The following is a 26,207-nucleotide window of genomic DNA, read 5'->3' as shown; positions in this document are numbered from 1 at the left end:
GAAACCCACTCAGTAGTTTGCACTGGGGTGGACAAACAGCAAGGTGGGCAGATTTTGGAGATGAAGGCAAGAGGAGGAAAATATTGAGCCCTGCTAGTATTCTTCAGGAGTTTCTGCGGCATATTTCTATTCTTGCCAAGCCTGCAGTGCTTTCTCACAAAAACATAAACGGGTCTCTGGGATGTGTCTGCAGTCCATCCAGCTACTGGGAAATAGTTGGACATGTTCTTACCCAACTTCCTCCTGTCCAACAACACAAAAATGGCTTGATTTGGAAAAGTGTCTGGGCTGCTTGGAGGGATTTGGGTTCTTGTGTGGTTGGAGCAGAGTTCCAGTTTCCACAACAACCAAAAACAAGACTTGTGGGGACACACATTTGGCTTAAACCAGCGTGGTTTAGTGATTTGAGTATTACACTAGGACTCTGGAGACCTGCGTTCAAATCCCCACTCAGCCATTAAACTCCAGTGGGTCACCTTGAGCAAGTCATTCTCTCAACTTCTGAGGAAAGCAAAGGCAAACCCTCTCTGAATTTTTTTTGCCACAAAACATCCATAATATGTTTGACTTAGGGACATCAGAAGTCGAAAATGACTTGAAGGCATACAACTGCAGTAATAAGATCAACTTACATAATCATAGCACACTAATAAGGTGCCTATCTGCATTGTGTGCAAAACACAACTTCCTTTTTTCCCCAAAATGCAAAATCAAAAAGACTTCATAAAATATCCCTCAATGCAAAAGATCTTAGAAAAAAATGAGTAAAACTCTGGCAATCTGATCAAGAAGGAAGCAAGCTTTTGAAATTCTGTACTCTCATAAGCAAGACCAAACTAAGTGAAGACTTCTATTACTAACTACTGCAAGATTGGTAGAATGTACACTAAGCCTAAAGAAGAACAAAACCAGAGCATGATGGTCCCTGACTTGTTATTAAAGACACAAGCATGCTACTGCCATGTGTAATTTGTGACTTCACTATTGCACCTATGGGTGAAGTACAAAGGTTTGGAATGGGGACTATCTGAGTACAGATGGTGTAGACCAAACACATGCCAGAGGTTTAAAACTGGCAATAGTTCCCTATGCGTGCAAGTGGTGAGAGAAGTTTGAAGAAGTAAAACTCCTTGTACTGCCAGATGTGAAATGCAGCTTCACATATGTAATTTTTTTTACAATGGCACTTCTTTGCAATTTTGTAATTTAATGAGCAGAAATGGATGTGGAACGAACTTCTAGACAAGTGCTTAATGTAGCTGTTCAGCTGGTTCCAAAGTTAGGCATTAGCCTTCTTAGTGTGTAAAGGTAATTAATATACCTCATTTATGAGCATAAAGAACCATATGATCTGTTAGGGAATGGAGATAAACCAGCGATATGGAAGTTAATTCACAAATCAATTAGACAATCTTGCCTGCTGAGTATAATTAAGGTTATTTCAATTAGAGGTTATTCTTGGGTTTAAGACTGTGGAAAGCAAAATGCCTACAAATGAGAATCAAATTTTCTATTACTACATCTCAGAGCTGCCACATTTCTGTAATGATTTAGGGATCTGTCCGTTGAAATCTAGTTGCAGTTCATGGGAATAATCTTAAACCATGAGCCACGCAAAAAGGCTTTCTGGTTGGGTTCATGTTTCATCTCATAACTTGACAATCCTGCTTTGCTTAACTTCTCTTGTCATGTAGGTAGTGTAGAGAAGTAGTGCTATTCTCATGCTTGGGTAAAAGAAAAATGAACACTAGCAATAAACATAAGCCTTCTGGTTTTGCCTTATAAATACATCTGCCTCAGTTTAAATTGACTTAAAAGAAAGAGAGAGTTGGCAATTGTAGAAGCCAATCTATTTGCATAGTCTCCAAGGGCCAAATCACAGTATGCCTGGATTGAATGTGAATGTTCACTGAAATGCAATGCCAGCTATTGGGGTATTAGTGCTAATTACTAAGATCATAGCAAATGTGAAAGTGATGTTTAAATCTTTCTTCCCTTTGTGGTTTTGTTGTTCTGTGCCTTCAAGTTGTTCCTAACTTATGGTGACTCTAACATAACACAGTCAGATTTCTTCAGAGTGAGTTTACTTTCACTCCCCTTGGAGACCGAGGCCCCTTCCACACATCTGAATAAAAACCCACAATATCTGCTTTGAACTGGAATATATTGCAGTGTGGACTCAGTTCAAAGCAGATATTGTGGGGTTTTCTGCCTTGATATTCTGGGTTATATGGCTGTGTAGAAGGGCCCTAAGAGATTTTGACTTGCCAAAGGTCACCCAATGTGTTTCCATGGCCAAGTGGAAATTTCAACCTTGGTCTTCAGAGTCATATTGCTTGTTTACATGGTGTTCACCTTGTAGCTACCTTGATCTTGACACAGAATGTACAACCTATTTTGCTGTGAGAATAGGAAATGCATAAATCACTCAATCTTCGCATAATGGGAAGCAGCAGCTGCAATTGATGGGTGTCTGTTCTGCTGTTGATCAGGAACCACTTGACCAAGGGTCCCACTACCTTGTAAGAGCAATCTCTAGCAGGAAGAACTGTGATGGTGTCCTACTTCTGCTGGTCACACCAGAAGTTATTAAAGGGATGAGATAGGACAGTCACTGTGATTAATAGGAGAACAGAACTCCATTGATCATAGTTGTCATCATCATAGGCAATCACTCGTGTCTGAGGATTATTGTCTTCCAAAGGCAGAGTCATGGTGGTGGGTCCATAAGTAACTGTGAAGACCTATTCTGGATCCATATGATCTTTCACACTGAGGACATAGATTTCCAGCTGGAAGGCAGTCACAGCAAGGATTTGCTTGACATACCTCCCTCTTACTGAAGCCATATCTTTCTGAGCAAAGTTTTGGAGCGTGTGGCGACCTCCCAACTCCAGGGATTTCTGGATGAAATGGATTATCAAGATCCATTTCAGCCTGGTTATGGAACAGATACAGCTTTGACTTGGTGGATGACCTACAAAGACAGCTAGACGGGGGGAGTGTGTCCATGTTAATTCTCCTGGATCTCTCAGCAGCTTTTGATACTATTCACCATGTTATCCTTCTGGGCCGTCTCACTAGGATAGGACTGGAAGGAACCATCTTAAAGTGCCTCTGGTCTTTCCTGGAAGGCTGTACCCAGAAGGTGGTGCTTGAGGACTCCTGTTCAAACCCCTGGCCATTGACCTGTGGGGTTTCTCGTGGTTCCATTTTGTCCCTGTGCTGTTCAACATATACATGAAACTACTGGGAGAGGTCAACTGGAGTTTTGGAGTACGCTGCCACCTATATCCAGATGGTGGCCAACTCTACCACTCTTTCCTACCTAAAGCCAAGGAAGCTGTCCTGATCCTAAACCAGTGCCTGTCATCAGTAATGAACTGGATGAAGCCAAAGAAATTGAAACTTAATTCAAACAAGACAGAGATAATCCTAATTAGTTGGAAGGTAGATCAGGTAATAGGGATCTAGTCTGTGTTTGATGGGGTTACACTCCCCTCAAGACACAGTTTGGAGGTCTTCCTGGACTCAGCGTTGAACCTGGAGTCTCAGGTGTCAGCAGTGGCCAGGAGGGCCTTTGCACAATTAAAACTTGTGCACCAACTGTGCCTGTTCCTTGAGAAGCCATATCTAGTCATGGTGGTGCATGCCTTAGTTACATCCCGTCTGGATTACTATAACACACTGTATGTGGGGTTGCCTCTTAAGAGTGCTTGAAAACTTCAGCTGGTCCAAAGAGCTGCAGCCAGGTTTCTAACTGGGGCTGGCTACAGGGAATGGACAACCCCCTTGTTGCAGCAGTTCCACTGGCTGCCAGTCTGTTTCAAGGCACAATTCAAAGTGCTGGTTATGACCTTTAAATCACTAGATAATTCAGGTCCAGGCTATTTGGCAGACCACATTCCCTTGTATGAACCTGCCCTTCAGGAGAGGCCCTTTTTTTTGGTCCTACCTCTATCTTAAGTTTGGTTGGTAGGAATGAGAGAGCGGGCCATCTTTCTCGGTGGCTGCCCTTCGACTCTGGAGCTCCCTTCTTCCCAGGGAAGCCAGAATGGCTCCCTTCCTGCTGTCCTTCCAGCAGTAGGCTAAAACCTTTTTATTAAGATAGGCTTTTAAAGAAGAAGGTTTTTAAGATCAATTCAGGGAGTGCTGTGGTTTTTAACTTTGAATGTGTTTTAATGGATTTTAACTGTGAATTTTAAAATATTGTTTATATTTAATCCCCTTTTAATGTTTGATTATTGATATAATTTAAATTGTATGCTAATGCTTCTAATGTAAGTCACTTTGAGTCTCCTTCAGGAGAGATAAAGTGGGGAATGAATGAATGAATAAATAAATAATATCCACTTTCCATATGCCATTCATTGCTAGGGGCTTCCAGATTTTATAGTCCTGGCCTACTGCCACTCGCTGATCTCAATGGGACTTTTCTTGGTTTTGGTTTGCTTGTAAGACACCTGCGTATGATTTTGCTTTATGCATGGAGGTCTTGGCTGACACCTGGCAAATGAGGAGACTGGGCAAAAACTCACTGCACAACCCTCTAACTACAGTGTTTACACATATGTAAACCCCAGCAGGATTCCAGCCACGGTGTGTATATTTGTGTGCATGAGAAAGTGACAGAGCTATGCTCTAGCAGGGCAACAACCTTATTCACATTTAATTCCAACAAAGATCCACTGAATTCCATGGGGCTTTTGAGAATATGTAAAGAAGATTATGTTGATAGTGAAACAATGTTTCCATATCTTAGCATATCTTTTTCACAAGAATAAAAAAGTTCTCCTTTGCAAAACAACAACAACAACAACAACAACAACAATGAACACAGACAGAACACTGGCATCAAGTACAAATACATGCAAAAAACACACAAACATAGAAGGGGTATTGCTGTGAGGCATTTTTGTACATAATCAACATACCTTTCCCGAAACAATGGCTTAGGTTCTGGACGGATGGCAGCCATGGAGGGTGGCAGCTGCCTTATGGGAGAAGGAATAGAAAAATTCAAATCCAAGGAGCCTGTCTTTCTGTGCAGAGGTTCCATCTCCATCGCTCCTTGCATTTCGCTTTCGATTGGGCATGAGCCGGCCCTTCCATGGCTAGAGAGAGAAGACAGTTCTGGTCCAATAGCACCCTGTAGCATGCCTTCCACCATGGCCAAAGGGTCATGTGTTGGTGACATTGATGGAGGGGAACGTGATTTCTTTTTTGTTGATGCTCCTGCTAGAAGTTTTAGCAGTCCGCTTTTCTTTTCTTTCTGGATAGAGGTCAAACAAAACATTCAATGTGAGCCATTATGATCAAACAAGTATCCACTGATTTGTATTTGCACCAATCAAAATCCAAGTCATCTCCAGTGCAAATAAGGGGTGGGCCCTTTTCAACCTGTATTTTGCTAAAGCTGCAAAGGGAGGATTTACTTAAGTGGAAAAATAAACAAGAACACGAAGCATCATTTGCAAATCTTCTTAGCTAGGAGAGCTACATTGTTACGTGTTGTAAAGGTGATGCACAGCGGAGTTCAAATTGAATCTCCACTGTAATAAACATAAATGACTCAACCAGAAAGAGAAAATGCAACTCTAAACAGCTGGAATTTGAAAAGGCAATATTATTTGACTCTACCCATGGGAGAAACAGAACACTATTTTATTTTATAATTCCACAGTGACAAGTAAATGTTGAATGCATCCCTGCAACAATAAATTGGATGTAGTGTCAGAATTACTTCTTCACTGTCTATTTTTCTTGCTTTCTTCTTTCTTGCTGAATAAATCCCAGTATTTGAGAAGAGGAGAGTTTCTACATCAGAACATAAAACCTTGCAAGAGGCATACTCTTTTGCTAGATCATCTAAGTTCTAACTAGACAATGTTTCACCATAAATATATTATTTTACGTTTTTATGTTGTTCTCCCCTCCCTCATTTTCCCCTTACATCAACTCAGCAAAGCTGGTCTGGTTCAAGATTACTCTGTTTCGAGTCTGTGTATCCCTGGTTTATAGTGGAATGGAGGTAGGATAGCATTGGCAGACTGTTTGCACTCTGTTTGCACCCATCTATGTAACATAGACGGGCATGGTTTTCGGTTGCAGATGCATTGTGTGACTAACATGATGGAAGCTATTGTTTCATAGGTTCTTTTTACTTCCAGGGAATAGCTTAAGATTTGAAAAATAACTTTTAAAATGCCATCCCCAACCATTTTAACCCTTCCCTATGTGAGGAGTAAAAGTTAATCATTACATGATAAAAGGAAACAACATAAGAAATCAATATTATGCTATTTGTTACTTTTATTGTGCTTCTTATGTGCTCTTGCAATGCCAGACCTGCCTTCTGTAAGCAATAAAAGATTTTTAAGACCTTGACTTGTTTTTGGGAATCTAGATGACTATCGGTACTTGTAAGGGTTTTATGTTTAATATTTCTCAGCTCAAATATTTTTAAGTTACAGAATATTGGGGGGGGGGGGGGCTGGGGTGGGATACTATCAGGCTAGACACCACAAAACAAATAGCAAAGAACATATGGCTGAATATTATCATTCCGTGACAATATTGTAAGACTGAACATGCAATCCACAGTGTTTCACAAACGTATCTAACTGGCCTCCTTCTCTAACCTTTTAAAATTTTATCCGTTTTTTCTTTAAACACTATTGCTAGGCCTTTTCCAAATAGCCTTTAAGCTTGGGAAGCAGCCTCTTTTCCATTTTCTGCTAAATTAATCTAAAAGAACACACAGACAATTTATAGTTAATTCAAGGACACTTACACTTAAGCTCTCCCTTTAGATCCCAAAAACATAAGCTAAAGAAAAACTAATAGCAATTCAAGAAAAGTCATATCTAAATTACTGCTTTCTAGTATACTTGGATTGTCAAAACATTACCAGCAAATGTGAATCATATTTACCCAAGTGATTATATCAGTAGGAGTTAACTGAGTACATATGTATTATACATACCTATGTGCTGCAGAGGCTATATGCTACTGATAAAATGTCATATCAGCTGTCTTTCAAATTAAAGCATTAATCCTGAAAGAACATGAACCTCCATGCCCATACCTTTGTGAAATGAACATATGCACATTTCCCATGGATTCTCTAGTATTTCCGAAATTACTATATTTATGATTTTCATTCAAACTGGACCGTGCTTTGACGTATAAGAAGCACTGCTTGAACATCAAGACAAAAGTGGGTGCTAGAAATAATATCATACGAAAGCTGACAGGCACAACTTAGGGATCACCACCAGACACAGGGAAGACACCCTTGCTTTGCTACTCTGCTGCTGAATACACAGGCCCAGTGTGGAACACCTCCCACCACCTTAAAACAGTGGAAGTGGCTCTTAATGAGGCATGCCACATTATCACAGGATGTCTACGTCCCAGACCACTGGAGAAATTATACTCTTTAACCAGTATTGTACCATCCGACATCCTCCAGAAAGTAGCAACCAGCAATGAAAGGACCAAGGAAGTGACATCTCCGGCCCATCCCCTGTTTGGATATCAACCAGCATGCCAATGCCTTAAATCAAGAAATATCTTTCTAAGATCTACAGAAATACTTGCAGGAACACCTCAGCAAGTGAGAGTCCAAAAGTGGCAGGCTAAAACTCAGAACCCCAATCCATGGCTGATACCGAATGAGAGACTCCCTCTCAGAAGACTGGGTGACTAGGAAGGGCACACAGAAACTGGGTGACTTTGGAAGGCGCTGAACAGACTGCACTCTGACACCATGAAATGCAGAGCCAACCTTAAGAAATGAGACTACAAAGTGGAGTTCACAACCACAGACCATCTATTAAATGCAGCCTGAGCCCTGCCATATGCACAATGGAGGATCTTTTTATAGCAACACCAGAGGCACTCCAAGTGGCCAGCTACTGGTCAAAGACATTTAGTATAATGCCAAGTTTTAAAACTATTGTTTGTGTTTTTAAATACATTACAACTGTATTCTCAATTCGCTTCTGACATGAGAAATACATATTCAAATTCAGACTCCAAATTCAACAAGGCTCTTTGGAATTCTAGTCTATGCACTATATTGCTACATTGTGAATCCCTTCATCCCATCCTCACCAGTCAGCAGCCCCTGTGATTGACAGGGATCTTTCTCCTCTCACCTGGAAGTGGCTAACATTCACTCTCTCTCTCTCTCTCTCTCTCTCTCTCTCTCTCTTGTGTGTGTGTGAGTGTGAAATCTCCATTGCAAATACGCAATCACTCCTTGTGCTAGAGATCACTCTGTGTGTGTGTGTGCGTCACAGTCAGCCAGTTTTTGAATGACAAGAGATCAGATCCCTATTGATCATAGCAGCTGCGGACTGGTAAGGGAACTAGGAATTTTCATGACATCTTCATATCACCTAAATATGAAGGGAAGCAGTTGCAGATGTGTAGTCATTGATTATTGCATTTATATTAAGTCAGACTATTGGCCCACTGAAGTCATTGCTCTCTTCACTGGTTAGCTCTTTAGTGCTCTGAGTAGGCTGTCCCCCCAGCTCTACCTAGAGGCACTGGGATGTCCTGAATTTTTAGTTTTTCTGAGAAACAGTCAGACAGCTACCATTTTGTTATGGCCAAGATACCTTGAGGGAGCAGGTAGGCTATGAGCAGACATGGCTCTGTTCTCTAACACCAGAATTAGCACCTGATACCTGAAGTAGTTGTCCCACTGTGTTTGATGGCAGAGTTGGCACTGGTTTGGATCACTTTCCCTGGTAATGTCAGCACTACCCATAAAGCTTGACATACCCCGCAACTATCCCAATGTCACAGGGACAATCCTGATTAATCCTCAGCTATCTTACTTTTTCAGCTCCTTTTAAAATATCCCAGTTTTTCCTACTTGGTCCTCAGCTTTCTTCAATTGCTGCAAAATAAGTTCAAAGTGATTAAGTCAGGAAGAGTGAGAGTAGAAGAGGAGAGTTTCTCAGCAGGCTCTGGGAAAGCCAAATAGCTGTAGCCTTTTCTCGTTCTTATGTTCTTCCTCATTAATATCTATTGCCATCTTGACCATACTCTGATGTTGCTCAGCCATATGTTCTGGTTATCATCTGTGAAATATTGGGGGAATGGCAAGCAGAACCGGAAGGCCTGATCTCCACTGTATTGTTACATCGAATTCCCACATAATGATCTAGGCTGCAGAAAAGGTTTAACAATACTGCAGTGTTTCTTAAGGTAATGCTACTACAGTTGGACAGAGCTCATTCAACACTTCCAAACTACAGTCAAAACTGATCAAAACAGAACTCATCCAGCCTTAATTTGTATTTTATTGCCTTGGGTTACTTTCAACAAGGTCAATGAACCATGGCACGCATGATGTTTGAAGGGGAAGCACTACTATACTGTTTGTTTTATAAACTTCAATTCCTGATTCTCACATATTTTGATGAAACGTTACATGAAGATCCTCTACTGCAGTGGTTCTCAACCTGTGGGTCCTCAGATGTTTTGGCCTTCAACTCCCAGAAATCCTAACAGCTGGTAAACTGGCTGGGATTTCTGGGAGTTGTAGGCCAAAACACCTGGGAACCCACAGGTTGAGAACCACTGCCTTTCAAATTCAACATGTCCTTACACATTTTCATGATCCTAGACCTCTACCATGGTGGTGAAAATTATCATTTTGACATCTCATATTGTATTTTAGTGCAGTGTTGATGGGTCCCCAGTTTCTGTTAAGCTGATAATGTTTTCCACTTATTATCTGACCAGGTTTATTGTAGGAAGACTGGGAAAATGGGAAGTTTAATGTGGCAGCTTTTCTCTTTGATAAATGGTTGCATGAAGGCATCTCAGGCGTGTGGCGTGACATGGGCATTCCCACGCTAAATGATCAGAACTTTTGTAGCAAAACGCTGTGACAAAAGTTCTGAAGACGTTCAAAGAATTTTTTCGCAGAAAGATGATAGTGATAAATTTAGTGTGATAAAGCTTCCAGTCTTTTAAAAGCACATCCCTGTGGAACAGTCACATCCTACGCTTGGTTTTCAAGCAGTCACAGGGCATGATTTTAAAAGCATGAGCACAGCCATATAATCAATTTTATATTAATTAGGAAGTCTCTGTGAAATACTGCCATACTTCTGAATGTTTGAATGATGCATAAATACTGAAACAGATGAGATGATTTTTTTTAAATTCAATGAAATGGCCAGAAAAGGGTTTATTAGGAACACTGGGGAAACCACTACCACAAATTTACTGCATCACTGCATTGATAAATAAGGATTTCTAGGCAATAGTAATAAAATGAGCACTATATTGGTTAGATTATTGACTGGTATTCTCAGGTTCTCCCATTGTGCATATGGAGGAAAATGGGTTATTGGCCACTGGGATTTAAACACCCACACACAGAGAAAAGAACAAAGCTAGCTAATGTGCTGCATATTCTGGAAGGCTAATAAGAACTTGATGCGATGAAATTCAGCTTCAGGCTTGATAATACTTTAACATTATACTTACAAGCTAAGTTCAATTTTTTGGCTTTCAGCAGAATTGCATTTTTATTTTGGAAGCAAAACAGATAAAACAACTTAGTCTTGCATTCTTTAATCTCATTAAATGTCAGAAAGTTGGTATGTATTTTTTTTTTTGTGGAGGAAGAGGGACACGAATTTGAGAACTAGCTAATAAAATTGTGGCAGCCATTCCTGTCCAAGTTCCTTATATTATGAATTCTCAAATATTTGTAAAATGTTGGCCGATGCTTTTAGAATTGTTATGTTCTTATTAATGGTTACACAAGAAGAACATGCATTAAATATTATTTTACTTCAAGTCGCTGCATGTTCTTTTCAGAAAGAGCTCCAGTCTCCCACCTAACTTATTCTGTTTGTAATACTCCAGCATCCATGATTTTTGGAATAAAACTCTGTTTGGTAAATTTCTTATCCTAATGGTGTGTTAAAAATCATAAGAAGTGTAAGAGCATGCAGCCAGAGATTGTAATGTTACTAGTTCCTTTATTCATTACTCTTATCATCCAAAAAGTGACTACTAGTTACTGCCATTAAAAACAACGATGGTAACTCATTGAGTTACTTCTTTCTAACAAATTCCTACTGCTATTACTATCCTGCTATAGGGAAAATGTGCCCAGGTTCCTCCACATGACCAATCAATTCATCCACTATCCAAAAATTCTGAGAAAAATGTGAAATATATTACAAAGCAATCCTTCACAACTGCAGCAGAAGGAGGCCACTCATGTAGTCCTTCCTCCTCCCCTTGCCATTTCTCAGACCGAATGAGACACACATCCACTGATGAATAACAGGAATGCAACCCACAACTGCTCCACTGAGATGTAGTGAATTAGAGTCATGACCATTAGAGGCATAAACATAACTCAATTTCAGCTACTTACTACCAAAAGTAACTAGATGTCAATATTGTTCATTAAAAAAACAAGTACTTCCTAGCTGTAGACACTGCCATTATTCGAAAAGCCTGTAAAGAAAAATATTAGAATACGTAAAACCAAAACCAGTGTTCTCTTTACTAGAAGAGGAATCTGAGAAGGAGTAACCTATTAATATTCAGCATCTACACCTGGATTTTGAAATGGGCTTATATATTCAGCAGTCTTGTGGCAATGTGTAATTACTCTAATTCAGATGTCAAGTCTGTGACCTATGGCCAGCATTTATTTCTGCACTAAGGAGGAAATATTCCATTGTTGTTGTTGCTGCTGCTGTTGCTGTTTCCTGCTTTTATTTCTTGTTTGAGATGCAAAGCAGCACATTAAAAAACAAAATCAATTTATCACCCAAAATATACAGATATTAAAACAGAATTAAACATACAATTAAAATCAGTTAAAGCACGGATGACACTTAAAAACTGTTAAAATAATCAAATACCATACAACAACCCCTGCCTCATTCTTAAAATCTTTCTTCTTTAAAAACTTACTTGAAAAGAAAGGTTTTAGTCTGCTGCCAAGAGGGCAGCAGGAAGAGGGCCATTCTGGCTATCAGTCAAGGGGTAGTCACCGAGAAGGCCCTCTCTCTCTTGTTTCTACCAACCAGGCCCGTAGCCAGGATTTTGATTCGGGGGGGGGGGAGGGGGCTGAGTCTGAGTGAAAGAGGGTCTACCCTAGCAAACCTTTTGTATCGTTACCCCAATACCCCCATGCATATGAGATATATTGAGCATGGTGAGCAGATCATGATATGAATAAACATAACAGTTTAAATAAGGTACCAGTAAGGCCTTTTCACAGACCACCATGAGAATTTTGGGGGGAGGGGGCTGAAGCCCCCAAAGCCCTCCCCTCCTGGCTACATGCCAGCTACCAACCGAGCTTGCAATGGAGGTAGGACCAAGAGAAGGGCTTCTTCTGATGATCTCAGAGCCTGGGCAGGTTTGTATATGCAAATATGATCTGCTTGGACCCAAGCCGTATAGGGCTTTATAGGTCATCAGCAGCATTTTTAATTGCCCCCCACCCTGCAAAGTGGAGAGATGTGTGATCCTGGTAGCCAGCCCCATTAGCAATCTGACCACAGCTCTTTGGACCAGCTGAAGTTTCTGAAGCAGCTCCACAAGGAGTGCATTATAGTAATCCAAACAGGATGTAACTAAGGCATATACCATCATGGCCAGATTTGGCATCTCAAGAACTGGGCACAGTTGGCACACAGATTTTAATTGTGCAAAAACCCTCCTGGCCACTGCAGATACCTGGGTCTCCAGGTTCAGTACTAAGTCCAGGAGGACCCCCAAACTGTGGACCTTTGTCTTCAGGGGGGAGTGTAACCCCATCCAGAACAGGCTGGATCCTTATTGCCTGGTCTACCTTCTGACTGACCAGGAACACATCTGTCTTGTCTGGATCAAGTTTTAATTTGTTTGCCTTCATCCAATCTGATGACAAACACTGATTTAGGACCAAGACAGCTTCCTTAGTTTGGGTTGGAAGGGACCAGTAGAGCTAGCCTTTATTATAAAAACATAAGCACATATTGAAAATTCAGGAAAATCAAATGTATGTTTGAGTACATGATGCAAAAAGAGTTGATGAACAATGATTGAGCAGGCTCTAAAGTAAAACTACCTGCACTGGGGGAAACGCTCCATAATTACACATCAGTGCATTCTGATGTGAGAGATAGCCAGCAGCTGGACCACAGCTTCCAGTTTATGCATTTACAGTCCAGTAAAATGTTGGTCCATGTGTACAATGAAACCAGTGGGGTTGTACATATATACGACAGATTGTGTAATTCTATGTATCTGTCAGACATTCAGGTGACATGCTAACTTCAGTGGAGAAGTGCTTATGTAGTAATGTCAAATTAGCTCAGAAGTTTGGTCCCCAAATATTCTTAAAATGTGCTTTCTGAATACTTAAGAACATGACACAACACCATTTGGAATGATGGGGACATTTCAGTGTGGTGATTTGAGAGGAAATCTCATGATGATGATGATGATATTGAGGAAAATTTACTTTCTGAAGAAAGCAAAGTTCCTGTAAAGCTAAATTCCATTTAACTCAACTGACAATACAGTGGTACATGAATTGTCAACATTCAAAATTCAAGAACATCCAAAACACTTAAAGAAAGTCATTTTTGAGCAATGTCATACTGTATATGTAGACGAGCTAGAGCCAAAAATAAGAGTGGGTGTGGAATGATTTGCTTTATTATACTATTTGAGCTATACCATGTTTTGACAGCTGGGATTCATACGTTTGGCTGGGCTAATAGCCAGCCTGAGAAATATTCATCATCTGATTGCAAGACTCTTAACCTTATGTTTTAACATTGAAAAAAAATGATGGGAAGGATGCTAAGCACGAGATCCACTTCTACATAATGTATTCTACATATTGTCAGGAATCTCCATAATCACAAAACACACACACACACACAGGCAAAGAAACCTTACAGCCCCATTCACAGCCCAATACACAATCCAATCTAGATGACCGTGGATCTAGAGGACTTTCCCCCATGCTGGTGGCCTCCAGATCTTTTGACCTACAATTTCTGATCAATGGTTATGCTGGCTAGGGTTGATAGAAACCAAATTACAAAACATCTGGAGTGCATCGGATGGGGAAGCCTGACCCAGAGAAAGAAGAGTGTAGCGACAAGAAAATTATACTCTGAAGGACATGATATGGGAGTTACAAAGACTATCAGAAAAACAAGACATTCTCCAAGAGCAGCAACAGAGACTTGCAGAAAAATAGGATAAGTTTCAAGAACAGCAACAAAGTATGAGGAAATAAATTTCAGAAGATTTAGGGGAAATGAAAAAAGAATTCACCAATTGTGCAGTTGTTTGAGTACACTCAAAGTGCACAATGGGATGCATTTATAGAATAACTTAAAATGAAACTGGTTATGTCACCTATTCTGCTGATAAAGTCTACATGCATGATCAGAATCAGAAGATGCAACATCTTGAAAAATACATCCATGAATATACAAACACTTATATTGGTGTTATATCACCAGTGGTGTCTAGATAGTATTCTCATTATCATTGTCAAGTCATAGGGAGGGTTGGATATTATTATTATTTTACTGACACAAAAACACAGTATGTCACAGCAAACGAGATCTATATGTTGGATTTTGTATCAAAAAAAAGTCGAACACTTCCCAAATGTCTAGGAGTGTCTGATGTATTTTCGAATGATGCGTGCAGATCCAAGTAAGGTGGCCTTTTGCAGTTGACAGCTCATCATTTTGGCAATGTTTATTGTTTCCAAATGCTGGCTGAGATCTTTTGGCATGGCACCCAGTGTGCCAATGACCACTGGGACCATCTGTACCAGTTTATGCCGGAGCCTTTGCAGTTCGAGTTTGAGGTCTTGATAATGGCTGACCTTTTCCTATTTTTTTTCCCTCAATGCGGTTGTCACCTGGTATGGCAACATCAATAATTCAGACTTTTTTCTTTTCTACAATCATAATGTCTGATGTATTGTGTTCCAAAACGTTGTCAGTCTGGATTCAAAAGTCCCACAGAATTTTTACATGTTCATTTTCCACGACCTTTGTGGGTTTATGATTCCACCAATTCTTTACTGCTGGCAGGTGGTACTTGTGACACAAGTTCCAGTGAATCATTTGGGCCACAGAGTAGTGTCTTTTTTATTACTATTTATTATTTAGGGACTCAAGGTAGAGCTGTTTATTCCTTTTCTGTTAATCCTGAAGAAGTGCTTTCAGGAATTTACTGCCACCTTTTCAAAAGCTCATCCAGGAAAATAATATAACACAAATATTCTGTGTCTTCTATTCCATGAGAACAAAAAAAAAATCATTTATGTGGGGAGGAAAGAAATCTACAAATACAGCAGATTTTTTTTTACCAATCTCACAACTATTTCAAAGCCAAGATACAATCCTCTGGAGCAGTGAAATCTGTGGGCCATGTGCACTGGATACAGCCCCATATGTGCATTGAAAGGAAATTGAACTTTAGCAGTACATAAGTTTACTTGAGCTTTTATCACTACAATGCAAAACTTGGCAGCGCTATACCTCTATAGTTAAAACAAATTAGAAATGAGGAGAACCATTATATACAGCTGTATCTTATTTTGTTAGATGTATTTTACCATCTTCTGGATTTAAATTTTGTGTTATGACTTCTTACATGCACTAGTGCCAAAAAGGTCAAATATTTAATCATGTTCCAAACTGAAATAAAGTTCCATCTTGAAATAATTTAAGGTTAAACATAATAAACCCTCAATTATGTCTTAACTACCATGAGAATTTACTGACAGACCCAATATTAAATTCACCTTGGGAGAATTCTTGAAAACAAATTGTACTTTATGTGCTCAAAGTATGATCAAGGTTCAAAATTAATGTTTTCTTTTCCTGCTTAGCTTAGATTTGAACATACTCACCAACTCTCAACAAAGGATCCCCCCAGGCAGTAACAAGCCACCCCAAAAAACTGTCAGGCCATCAAATGCTAATCAAGGTGGCCAATTGAAACATTAACACCTAGCTCCAATAGGCAAGAGTCCTTTGTCCCACCCTGGACATTCCACTGATATATAAACCCAATTTTCCTACTTTCCAACAGACCTCACAACCTCTGAGGATGATTGCCATAGACATACTTACTTACTTACTTAGGCGATCCCTCGTTGGACGAGTAAGATGGTCTTCCTTGATGACTATTTTTGTGGGTTTGTAGGTGGCTGTGGAGCCCTACTCTTGACCCGCATCTTCTCCCACAGTGAAGGCATTGGTTTCCAGGTGGAAGGCAGTCCCGGTTGGGGTTGGCTTGACGCGCCTTCCTCCTGGCACGTTTCTCTCTTTCACCCTCCACTCATGCCTCCTTGAATTCTGCAGCACTGCTGGTCACAGCTGACCTCCAGCTGGAGCGGTCAAGGCCAGGGCTTCCCAGTTCTCAGTGTCTATGCCAGAGTTTTTAAGGTTGGCTTTGAGGCCATCTTTAAATCTCTTTTCCTGTCCACCAATATTCCGTTTTCCGTTTTTAAGTTCAGAGTAGAACAACTGCTTTGGGAGACGGTGGTCAGGCATCCGGACAATGTGGCCGGTCCAGCGGAGTTGATGGCAGAGGACCATCGCTTCAATGATGGTGGTCTTTGCTTCTTCCAGCACGCTGACGTTTGTCCGCTTGTCTTCCCAAGATATTTGCAGGATTTTCCGGAGGCAGCACTGATGGAATCATTCCAGGAGTTGCATGTGACGTCTGTAGACAGTCCACGTTTCGCAGGCATAGAGCAGGGTTGGGAGGTCAAAGCATTGGCACCTCTTAGACTATTGCCCCTATTGCCATAGATGCAGGTGAAACGTCAGGGGAGAATGCTTCTAGAACATGGCCATATAGCCCGAAAAACCTACAACAACCCAGTGATTCCAGCCATGAAAGCCTTCGACAATACAACTCTCAAAGAGTTCGCCAATTTCAATGCATTTCAAGAACGGAAAACTGTCTTCTTTCGAGCAGCTATACAAACGCACTTTTTGAACAAAACATAGTTGAAATACATAAAATAATACTTAGTCAATCCTGTCTATAGGGTGAGGTTTTAAAAAGTGTACCACAGGCCAGGACCTTCTGCTGTCAACAGGCTTTTGGGGAAGGGTAAGGAGCAGGCTCTGGGGATGCTGGGTGGGATTGGGCGGGGGATATGAGATTTAAAGGCAATTTAAGTGTATTTACTCTATTTTAATTCTGGTTTTACCACACTGTTACTATTTAACTGTTTTTATAACTTTTGTTTTGCTCATTTTAAACTACCTAGTGTGGATACATGTTAGCCACCTTGAGTCCCCATGGGGAGAAAGGCACAATGGAAATACTACTACTACTACTACTACTACTAATAATAATAATAATCATCATCATCATCATCGAACTGCAAAGGCTCTGGCATAAACCAGTACAGGTAGTCCCAGTGGTAATCAGCACACTGTATGCTATGCCAAAAGATCTTAGCTAGCATTTGGAAACAATAAACATTGACAAAATCATGATCTGTCAACTGCAAAAGGCCACCTTACTTGGATCTGAATGTACCATTTGAAAATACATCACACAGTCCTAGACACTTGGGAAGTGTTTGACTTGTGATTTTGTAATATGAAATTCAGCATATAGATCTCGTTTGCTGTGACATACTGTGTTTTTGTGCCAACAACAACAACAACAATAATAATAATAGGCGCTCCCCATGTCCTACAAAGAGTCTGGCACAAGCTAGTAAAGGTGGCCCCATTGGTGATCGGCACACTGGGTGCAGTGCCTACAGACCTTGGCCTGCACTTAAACACAATCAGCACTGATAAAATTACCATCTGTCAGCTGCAGATGGCCACCCTACTGGGATCTGCGCACATTATTCGCCGATACATCACACAGTCCTAGACACTTGGGAAGTGTCCGACGTGCGATCCAATACAACAGCCAGCAAAGTGAACTTGTTTGCTTTGTACTAATCTTTTTGTGCTTCAAACAATAATAATAATGTTATACAATGATCCTAGCGGTATTTTGATTCAAGTTAATCTGAGTGAGCAGTTTGGATTACTGTTCTCAAAGAACTCTTCTATGATGAAATAAAAGGAGAATAATTCAATGTTTTTCTTGAACAAAGATGTTCAAAGCAAATAGCTTTCCTTTTTACATATTTTTACAGATAGTAATAATGAATGCCGACAAGGAGTATTGGAAAATACATATTACAACAATACTTTCCAGACATCTGGACTTGTAGTAAAGAAATCTCCTGATATTTGCCAACTTTTCATTTCACATTGGAATAAATATATAGCAACCACTACCATCCATGGTTTTAATGCTCAAGGTTGTGGTTCTTTTTTGTATGAGTTTTGTATACAGTTCTTTTTTATGATTTTGTTGATATATGAGAAGAAAGCAAAGTTTCCACTTTATTCCTCTAGTTATAGCCTATGCTATCCTTGGTTATAATTCATTACAATAAAAGTTCCTTCCTTTCTTTTACAGCTCTACATTTAATAAATAATCCCATTTAAAGGGATTTTAAGAGGGTAGAGTTGATCCTCTCCCATTTTAGCATTTTTTCTTATATACCATGATGAAAATAAAATACATTCTTTTGTTAAAAGTAAAAGTTCTCATCTATGAATACTAACCTTTATGGATAAAAATGTATCATGTTTTCACAAAGTGGGAGAGAACAGGTCAATATGCATGGCTAATAGAACTAATACTTATGACCCAGATCATCTATCACTATGTTACATACCTTTTTGTATACTTAGGATGCCTTTACACTGCAGAACTCATGCAGTTTGATACTATTTTAACTATCAAAGCTCAATGCTATGGAATCATGGAACTTGTAATTTTACAAGGTTTCTAGACTTATATACCAAGGAGCTCTGGCGTTTCATCAAACTAAAAATCTCAGGATTCCATAGAATTCAACCATGGCAGTAAAAGTGGTGCCAAACTGCATTGATTCTACAATGTAGATGCACCCTTACCTACATAACAGAAGTATTAGTAAATTGTGATTTGTGATACTGCACTGGTGTTCCCTATGTCCTGATAAACAACAGGACTGATGTGCCTGGGTCTAGCATGATGTGCCTGGGTCTAGCATGCATCTGGCAGTTTGCTGGCTCCCTCGTGTAGAAATGTAACAGCATGGATTACAAAACTGCCTAATTCTAATTCCTGTGGACATAACTCCACTTATGAAATTGCAAGTCCTTGTACCATAAAAAAGAATGGACAACCAATGAGTTACAGTCATAGCCTAATGAAAAACACATGGGTAAATATATTCTCTAATTCGATTCCGTAATTCTGTCTTGCTAAACATTTTGAACACCTAGAAAAGGAACTTAAATGGAACGCTTCTGTATCCACAATCCTATACTTGCCTACCGAGGAGTCTGTTTCTGTGAGTTCAATATGACTTGAGCGATATGTTAAATTAGAGGTGGGAAATGTACTGGAGAAGTGGAGGGTTTGCCTTTTCTGTTAGACCATAACATTACATTAAAAAAATACAGAGGTTTAAAAATATTAATATTTTTGGCCAAGGTCAGAACCAAAATTGCCCCAATTACTAGTGATTTTGCATGATTGGGAAAATTGGATCAAAAACTGCCACAAAACATATTATCTCTGATAATGCTGAGGGAAATTTACTTTCTGAGGAAACCAAGGGTAGATCCTAACCCCCCTCAAATGATCTGACCAATTTGAACAACCAATTAAATGGATTTAATAACCTTCTCTGCCAATGTTTAGCCCTCCCATTAAAAAGAGTTTCAAGGTGCTTGCTTCTTCTAGTATTCTTGAATATCCTTGTGATGGCTCAACACAGAAAATGTTTTCTTGAAGAAGGACTGAATCCTATCAGAGTTCAAATTTCTTTTTCTACATCTGGAGCAACATCAACATGAACAAGACATGTACATGCGTACACTAATAGCTTATGGTTTCTAGCAGTAAGTACACTGCAAGACATTTTGCTTTGGAACGTGAGATGATTGATATGGATAAATAGGTTTGGTATATAATACAGAAGCTGAAAAGAAGGGATAAGGGAAAGGTTAATCACATTCTTCCAGCATGCCACTTCTTTGATCAGATTTCATCTTTTCAATCCCACTTCACAACAGTAAAGACATGTGGGCTAATATTTATAAACTCACTTATCTAACCCACTTATTTTCAATCTCTGTGAACATATTTTTGGAAGGGAAGAGGCATTACCCTGAGCGTTCATCTAAAACAGGTGACTGAAATTCACTAAGGCAGTTACGAATGTCTAAACATATTAGTTACTTAGCTACAATCCCATCCATTTTTACTTACCAGGCAGCAGCTGCTGCAAGTGACAAGGTCTGCACCACTATTGATCAGGAGGAGGCAGATGAGTGATGTCTCCAACCCTCCTGTGAGTCATATCTGGTGCTCCAACCAGAAGCAAGGTTCCTGCCATAATTCTCCCTATCACTGCAGATTGTTTGTGAAAAGGGGACTAAAATATCAGCTAGCTGCTTCCCAATACCCAGGGAAAAGACCCCCACTGCTCACAGTGGCTGCTGCCTGGAAAGAGAATTGGGGGACTTTCATGGTCCCTCCCTACACATACTAGCGAAAGGGATGGTAAACACAAACCAGTTATAAATATGTAACTCTAGATTAATTATTCATAACTATCTTAGTAATTTCCAACCAATATTATTAAGCAAAACCTATTCATTTTCAAAATTGCAATACTCCTCAACCTTATCCCAACAAGACGGAGCCCCCGGTGGCGCAGTGGGTTAAAGCACTGTGCCGGCAGGACTGAAGACCAACAGGTCGCAGGTTCGAATCCGGGGAGAGGCGGATGAGATCCCTCTATCAACTCCAGCTCCTCATGCGGGGACATGAGAGAAGCCTCCCACAAGGATGATAAAACATCAAAAATCATTCAGGCGTCCCCTGGGCAACGTCCTTGCAGACGGCCAATTCTCTCACAACAGGAGCGGTTGCTCCTGACACGACAAAAAAAAAAAAATCCCAACAAGACAGTCCACATAATTCCATATAATCACCTATGACAACTTCACAGGCTCCAAAAATTGTTTCTGGCATCTTGGATCTGGGGGTGGGGAGAGTTGAAGCTCTACTTATTTAGCAGTGTGCAGTCTGACCTTGTAATGGGAATATAGAAAGCTGGAAAACTTTATGGTTTTGTGAATGCTGGAATGGGAGGACCCATAGATCAAAGTTTCTCAGGACATATAGTTTGGAAGACACACATTGTGATAATTAACACCTCCAATTTCTGGTGCCTGGGACAGTGTCATTGCAATATTCCAGATGCTGGTGGAACTGAAACTTTGGAATGGGTTCAGTAATAATATGGAGGAAATAAAATTTTGCATTAGCTGAGCCGATTCCAGATTCTAAGGCATCTCCCCACATCACAATATTAATGTGAAGAAACCTGGAAACTATTACAGTAACTATCTCTGAATATTAGCACTGAATGTAGATTGTCAGATATACTCATTAATTGTCTTATACGTGCATTATTAATTACAAAGTATTTAACTTGAATGTTTAAAAATGTCACAGATAGAAGGGAAACTAGGTGATCCATGTAGGTGTCCAGCAGTGAGTAATGTGTCTTCCAGATGTTGCTGGGTTATGACTACCATCATGTTCAACAAGCAAAGTCAAACATTAGGGATTGTTGGTGTTACAATACAGTAACACCCAGAGAGATGCCTTTTTCCCATCCCTGATATAAAAGTTCAGTTTCTAATTCTGAAGTTGATTGTTGTCTAGGGGGTGCCCTTTACTCAGGAAATCATCAGCTCTAGTCTAAGAATTAAATCAGCAAATCAAATGAAAATAGGCTCCTCTGATATCTATAGATACAGTGTAATCAGTAAGCGCTACACTTGCTTTCCAGGGGACTTACTACCTCCCTGATATATGGGGATTGTTAGCAATGCGTAAAACAAAATGCCACGTTTGTTGAGGGCCTAACAGGCAGAACATGTTTAAAGGAGCTTGGTGCTAGCATTCATTAATACCACGTTTAAATGCATTGACACTGAAAGATGACTCCCAAGACTGAATCTTGAAAACCAGCACCTACAACGTGTCAAACATGTATTGCAACAAGTCATATTTAATCCTGCCCTCACTCTGTTTTACTGAAGCATGGCAATGCAATTTTCTGAAAGAAATGGAGATGTTTACAGCACTGTTAAAACAGCCTTGCCCATTTACAAGTAAGTCTTTTATTACACCTCTGACTCCATGCCCCCTTAGGCCCAAACATCACATAACATCTTCTGTGTAACTAGGCAGGCCGGTTTCAACAAACGTAGCCATATGCTGGCTGGGCTTGTGATGTTTCTCTGATGTGTTTCTGCTCTGAATCAAATCTGTAGGATTTAGACAAAGAGCAAGTTAATGGGCCAGACCAGAGAAAAAACAGATGGAGACCTGGACCGAGTTGCAGGTGGGCACTCAACCAGCCAGCAGGTCCAGAGCTAAATTAATAAAAGGAGTGTGTAAATTGCTGTAGGGTATAGATGCTCAGCATTACAAACTCTTTTTACTAATGCTGACATGACCCGGTAAATCAAAAGGGCCTCTACTTTCTCTTTCCAACAATTAAAAATGCAGAGAAAGTAAATGGATGCTTCTGCAGGGGCTCCTAGTCCTCCACACACAGCTGGCAAGAACTAATGCATGCCCAGGAAGCAAATGAGACTTGCAATAGTCCTGAAAAGTGATAGGAAAAATAACGGCTGCAAGCCTGAAGGGCTCAGCATAGTATAGATATCTGCAAATAAAACAACACTATGCTGAACCACTTACCACCTGTAAGACCTATCACAGGGTGCATCTGCACTATGGAATTAATGAAGCTTGATACTACTTTAACTGCCATGGCTCAATACTGTGGAATTCTGGGATTTACAGTCTGGCAAGGCATCAGCACTTTTTGGCAAAACTATAAATCCCATGATTCCACGGCCATGGGCTTATGGCGGTTAAAGTGGTGTCAAAATGAATTCCACATTGCAGGTGTACCCACAGAGTCACTAAAGCCCCTCATTAGACCCCTTCATGTCTAAGGGAGAGCAGGGGAGGAGGAGAAGGAATGCCAAAGCATCTATCTCCCTGTCACCAGATGCAAGGTGATTAACATTAGCTCCTGAGGTCTTCAAGGGCCCTTGAGGTCTTAGAAAGAGCTGATTCCATGGCTTTTGCAGAGCCAGATGCTTCTGCAGCTTTCAGATAGCCACACATGCCTGCAATTTCTGCCCAACCTCCATTCTCCTCCAGGCACAAATAACTCACAGACTTTAAGGTAGGTTGGGAAGGGACATTTTTCACTGTGCAGCTAGCAAAAACAAACATGTGTTGGTACAAGGAGTAAATATGCAAATAACAGAATTCCAGCCAATGCATATTACCCATCAGACTACTCAATTTGATTACAATACTATTTTGATGAGAATGACAAGGATAAGATTATGAATAAGATGATTTGAAAAAACAATGTATTTGCTGAATGCATACCCTGCTCTTTGATTCCTGTATCTTTCTATGAGGCTTGCAGCTATTTTGTTACTCAAATGCTGCAGCATCAGCTGTTCTTTGTCTACTCTTCTGCTCCTGTATCAGCATAAATCCTGTCAAGGCTGCCCACAAAGAGCACCCATAGCTACCACTTTTGTTTAAGGCAGCCTTCCTGGGATTCCTGACATGAGCACTCCCCACCTGGAAACCTTTCACAGGAAAAAGAAAAACTGATGATGTTACCCACCATCTTTATGAATTGTGATAGAAGTAGAGTGCACTAGCAGCATTCCAGCTCCAGGATCAGTCAAGTTATTTTGGTCCACGAAGCAGACAAACCTCAAAATTGAATAAATTCACTATTTGCTTCTTTTTCATGGCTACCCCATTCTGTCTAGTAATAAGGCCAGCCCTGAATGTGTTGCTCAATCGCTGTCCTTACATTTTTTTTAATTAAAAAGTTTAATTACTTCCATGTCAGAGTCCAAGAAACCACTGAGTACAATCCAATACCAGACTCCATTTATGAACCATAAACCATTACTTCCCCCACATCTGCCCCCAATCCACTTCCTATAAGAGAGGCTTCAATTACCTTTTCGTTTTTTCTCTCTTCTGCTTTGCAGGCTGTGTTGGTTGGACTGCAAGTGACCAGGCTACTGATGGGGCCATTTCCTACTTCTCCATTCAGATTGACTGCAGTGACATTGGGAGGAGTGATGGCTGCTGCTGCTGATGTGAGAGGAATTATGGGCCTGGCTCCAGGGATGACATGAACAGGGGAGTGGTGGATGTGTTGAGGAGATACTACAGAGTGTGGCCTGACTATGGTTGTTGGGAGGCGTGATGGGGAATTCTGTGTTCTCAATGGTGAAACAGTAGCTGTAGGCCGGTCCTGTGCTTGCACTGAAGGGTGCACTACTAAAAGCAAAACGGAGAGAGAAAGAGAGAGAAGAAAAATTACTAATCACAAATACTGTCAAAATAGCAAAAGGTATACAGCATCCCTTATCCATAATTCAGAAATCTGAAATACTTTGAAATTATCCACATGGGTCGCTGAGAGGGTGACGCCTTTGCTGTCTGATGGTTCAACATATACAAACTTTGCTTCATGTATAAAATGACTCTGGGATGCTGGGATGTGGGCTTCTGAGGATACAAGGCTCTCACATGGGTGTGCACTTGTAGCCTGTGGATCCAAAAAAGTTGCATACCTGTGGTTTATAGCATGCATCTTTAAATTTGTATTACAATGTGTGGCAAAATCTCTTTGTATGTTCAACTCAAAACAAATGTCATTCTGGCCAAATGTATGCCAAATGTAGCCAAAGAGTGAGAGAAGTTACAACAGGCTTTAAAGGGTTGCTTTGTTTAAAACCATGTTCTAATCACTTATATAAACATAGAAAACTTATTTCACTCCAGGCCAGAGATTTTGGGTGAGTTATTTAATCAAATATACTTACCTAAGTATAGTCAACTAAGGCCCAATGTACACTGCCATATATTATGGTTTCATAATGCAGTTTAACTGCATTGAACTGCATTATATGGCAGTGTAGAATATAATAATAATAATAATAATATATTTTTGCATTGTGAAACTGCAGTATATGGCAATGTAGATGGGATCTTAGGGCGCTTCCACACAGCCATATAACCCAGAATATCAAAGCAGATAACCCACAATATCTGCTTTCAATTGGATTATCTGAGTCTACACTGCCATATAATCCAATTCAATGCAGATTTTATATAGCTGTGTGGAAGGGGTTTTCGGGCCCATCTAGACAGGGCCCAAAATGTGAGAGGTCTTACACTTTTACCGGAGGTGTCCAAATGACGCTTCAGGTAAAAGCAAATTAATTCAGGATAAAGCAGATAAACCCCACTTTGTCCCAAATTAATTAAATACCCTATTAGATTCAGGCCTTTGTGAAAGGCCCAGTTTGAATGTGATATGGGCCCTGTGAGGACAGATTACTGGGACGGCTTTTGCAATCCCAGCAGTCTGTCCCCACAGCCCAGGCGAAACTTCCTAGTGCATCATTGGTATGGTCTAGGACAGTGATGGGCCACCTTTTGAACTTGGTGTGTCAACATTTGCCAAAAACCTGTGCATAACTTGAGTGGGGGTGTCACTTCAAGAAAAAAACCATAATTTTGCTATATTTATAGTTTAAATAAAAAAATGTATAATCCATGCTGAGTTATGGAGTGAACAATGCTCAAACGTGCAGATGGTAAATTTTTAGAGCCTTTTACAAATTTAAGGATGGAATTAGATTGGTTCTTATAAGGTGTACTACTTTGTATGCGGCTGCATGTGTCTGCGTGTCATCAAAAATAGCCATGCGTGTCAGTGCTGACACACATGTCATAGGTTCACCATCACGGGTCTAGGAAGTCCAGAGAAGCCTAATGGTGGCATGGTAAGGTTTTATTCTCTTTAAAGGCTTTGGGGGGGGGGGGGTGTCACCGCATTCCAACAGTTTTGGGGAAAGGTTTGGGGCAAGCACAAGTTTTAGGGGGAGGTATGGAGATTTAAACCTGCTTCAGCACAAGTTCAAATGATGTCTGGAAGTGCCCTTAGTTGATTC

At 40.3% G+C, this 26,207-nt stretch overlaps 1 protein-coding gene across 2 annotated transcripts in view; it reads right to left on the bottom strand.

Annotated features, from left to right (window-relative positions):
• The window catches only part of SH3RF3 (SH3 domain containing ring finger 3), a 304,138-nt gene that overhangs the window by 9,014 nt on the left and 268,917 nt on the right, over positions 1-26,207 (bottom strand). For both annotated transcript variants that reach the window (XM_060769684.2, XM_060769685.2), the window contains 2 exons: positions 24,200-24,525; positions 4,935-5,272 (listed from right to left, as the gene is read on the bottom strand). In XM_060769684.2, coding sequence (XP_060625667.2) covers positions 4,935-5,272; positions 24,200-24,525 — 664 coding nt within the window. The remainder of the gene's footprint in view (positions 1-4,934; positions 5,273-24,199; positions 24,526-26,207) is intronic.

Source organism: Anolis sagrei, chromosome 3, assembly GCF_037176765.1.
Source record: "Anolis sagrei isolate rAnoSag1 chromosome 3, rAnoSag1.mat, whole genome shotgun sequence".
In the NCBI taxonomy this organism is placed as follows: Eukaryota; Metazoa; Chordata; class Lepidosauria; order Squamata; family Dactyloidae; genus Anolis; species Anolis sagrei.
This window is presented reverse-complemented; position numbering and strand designations above follow the sequence as displayed.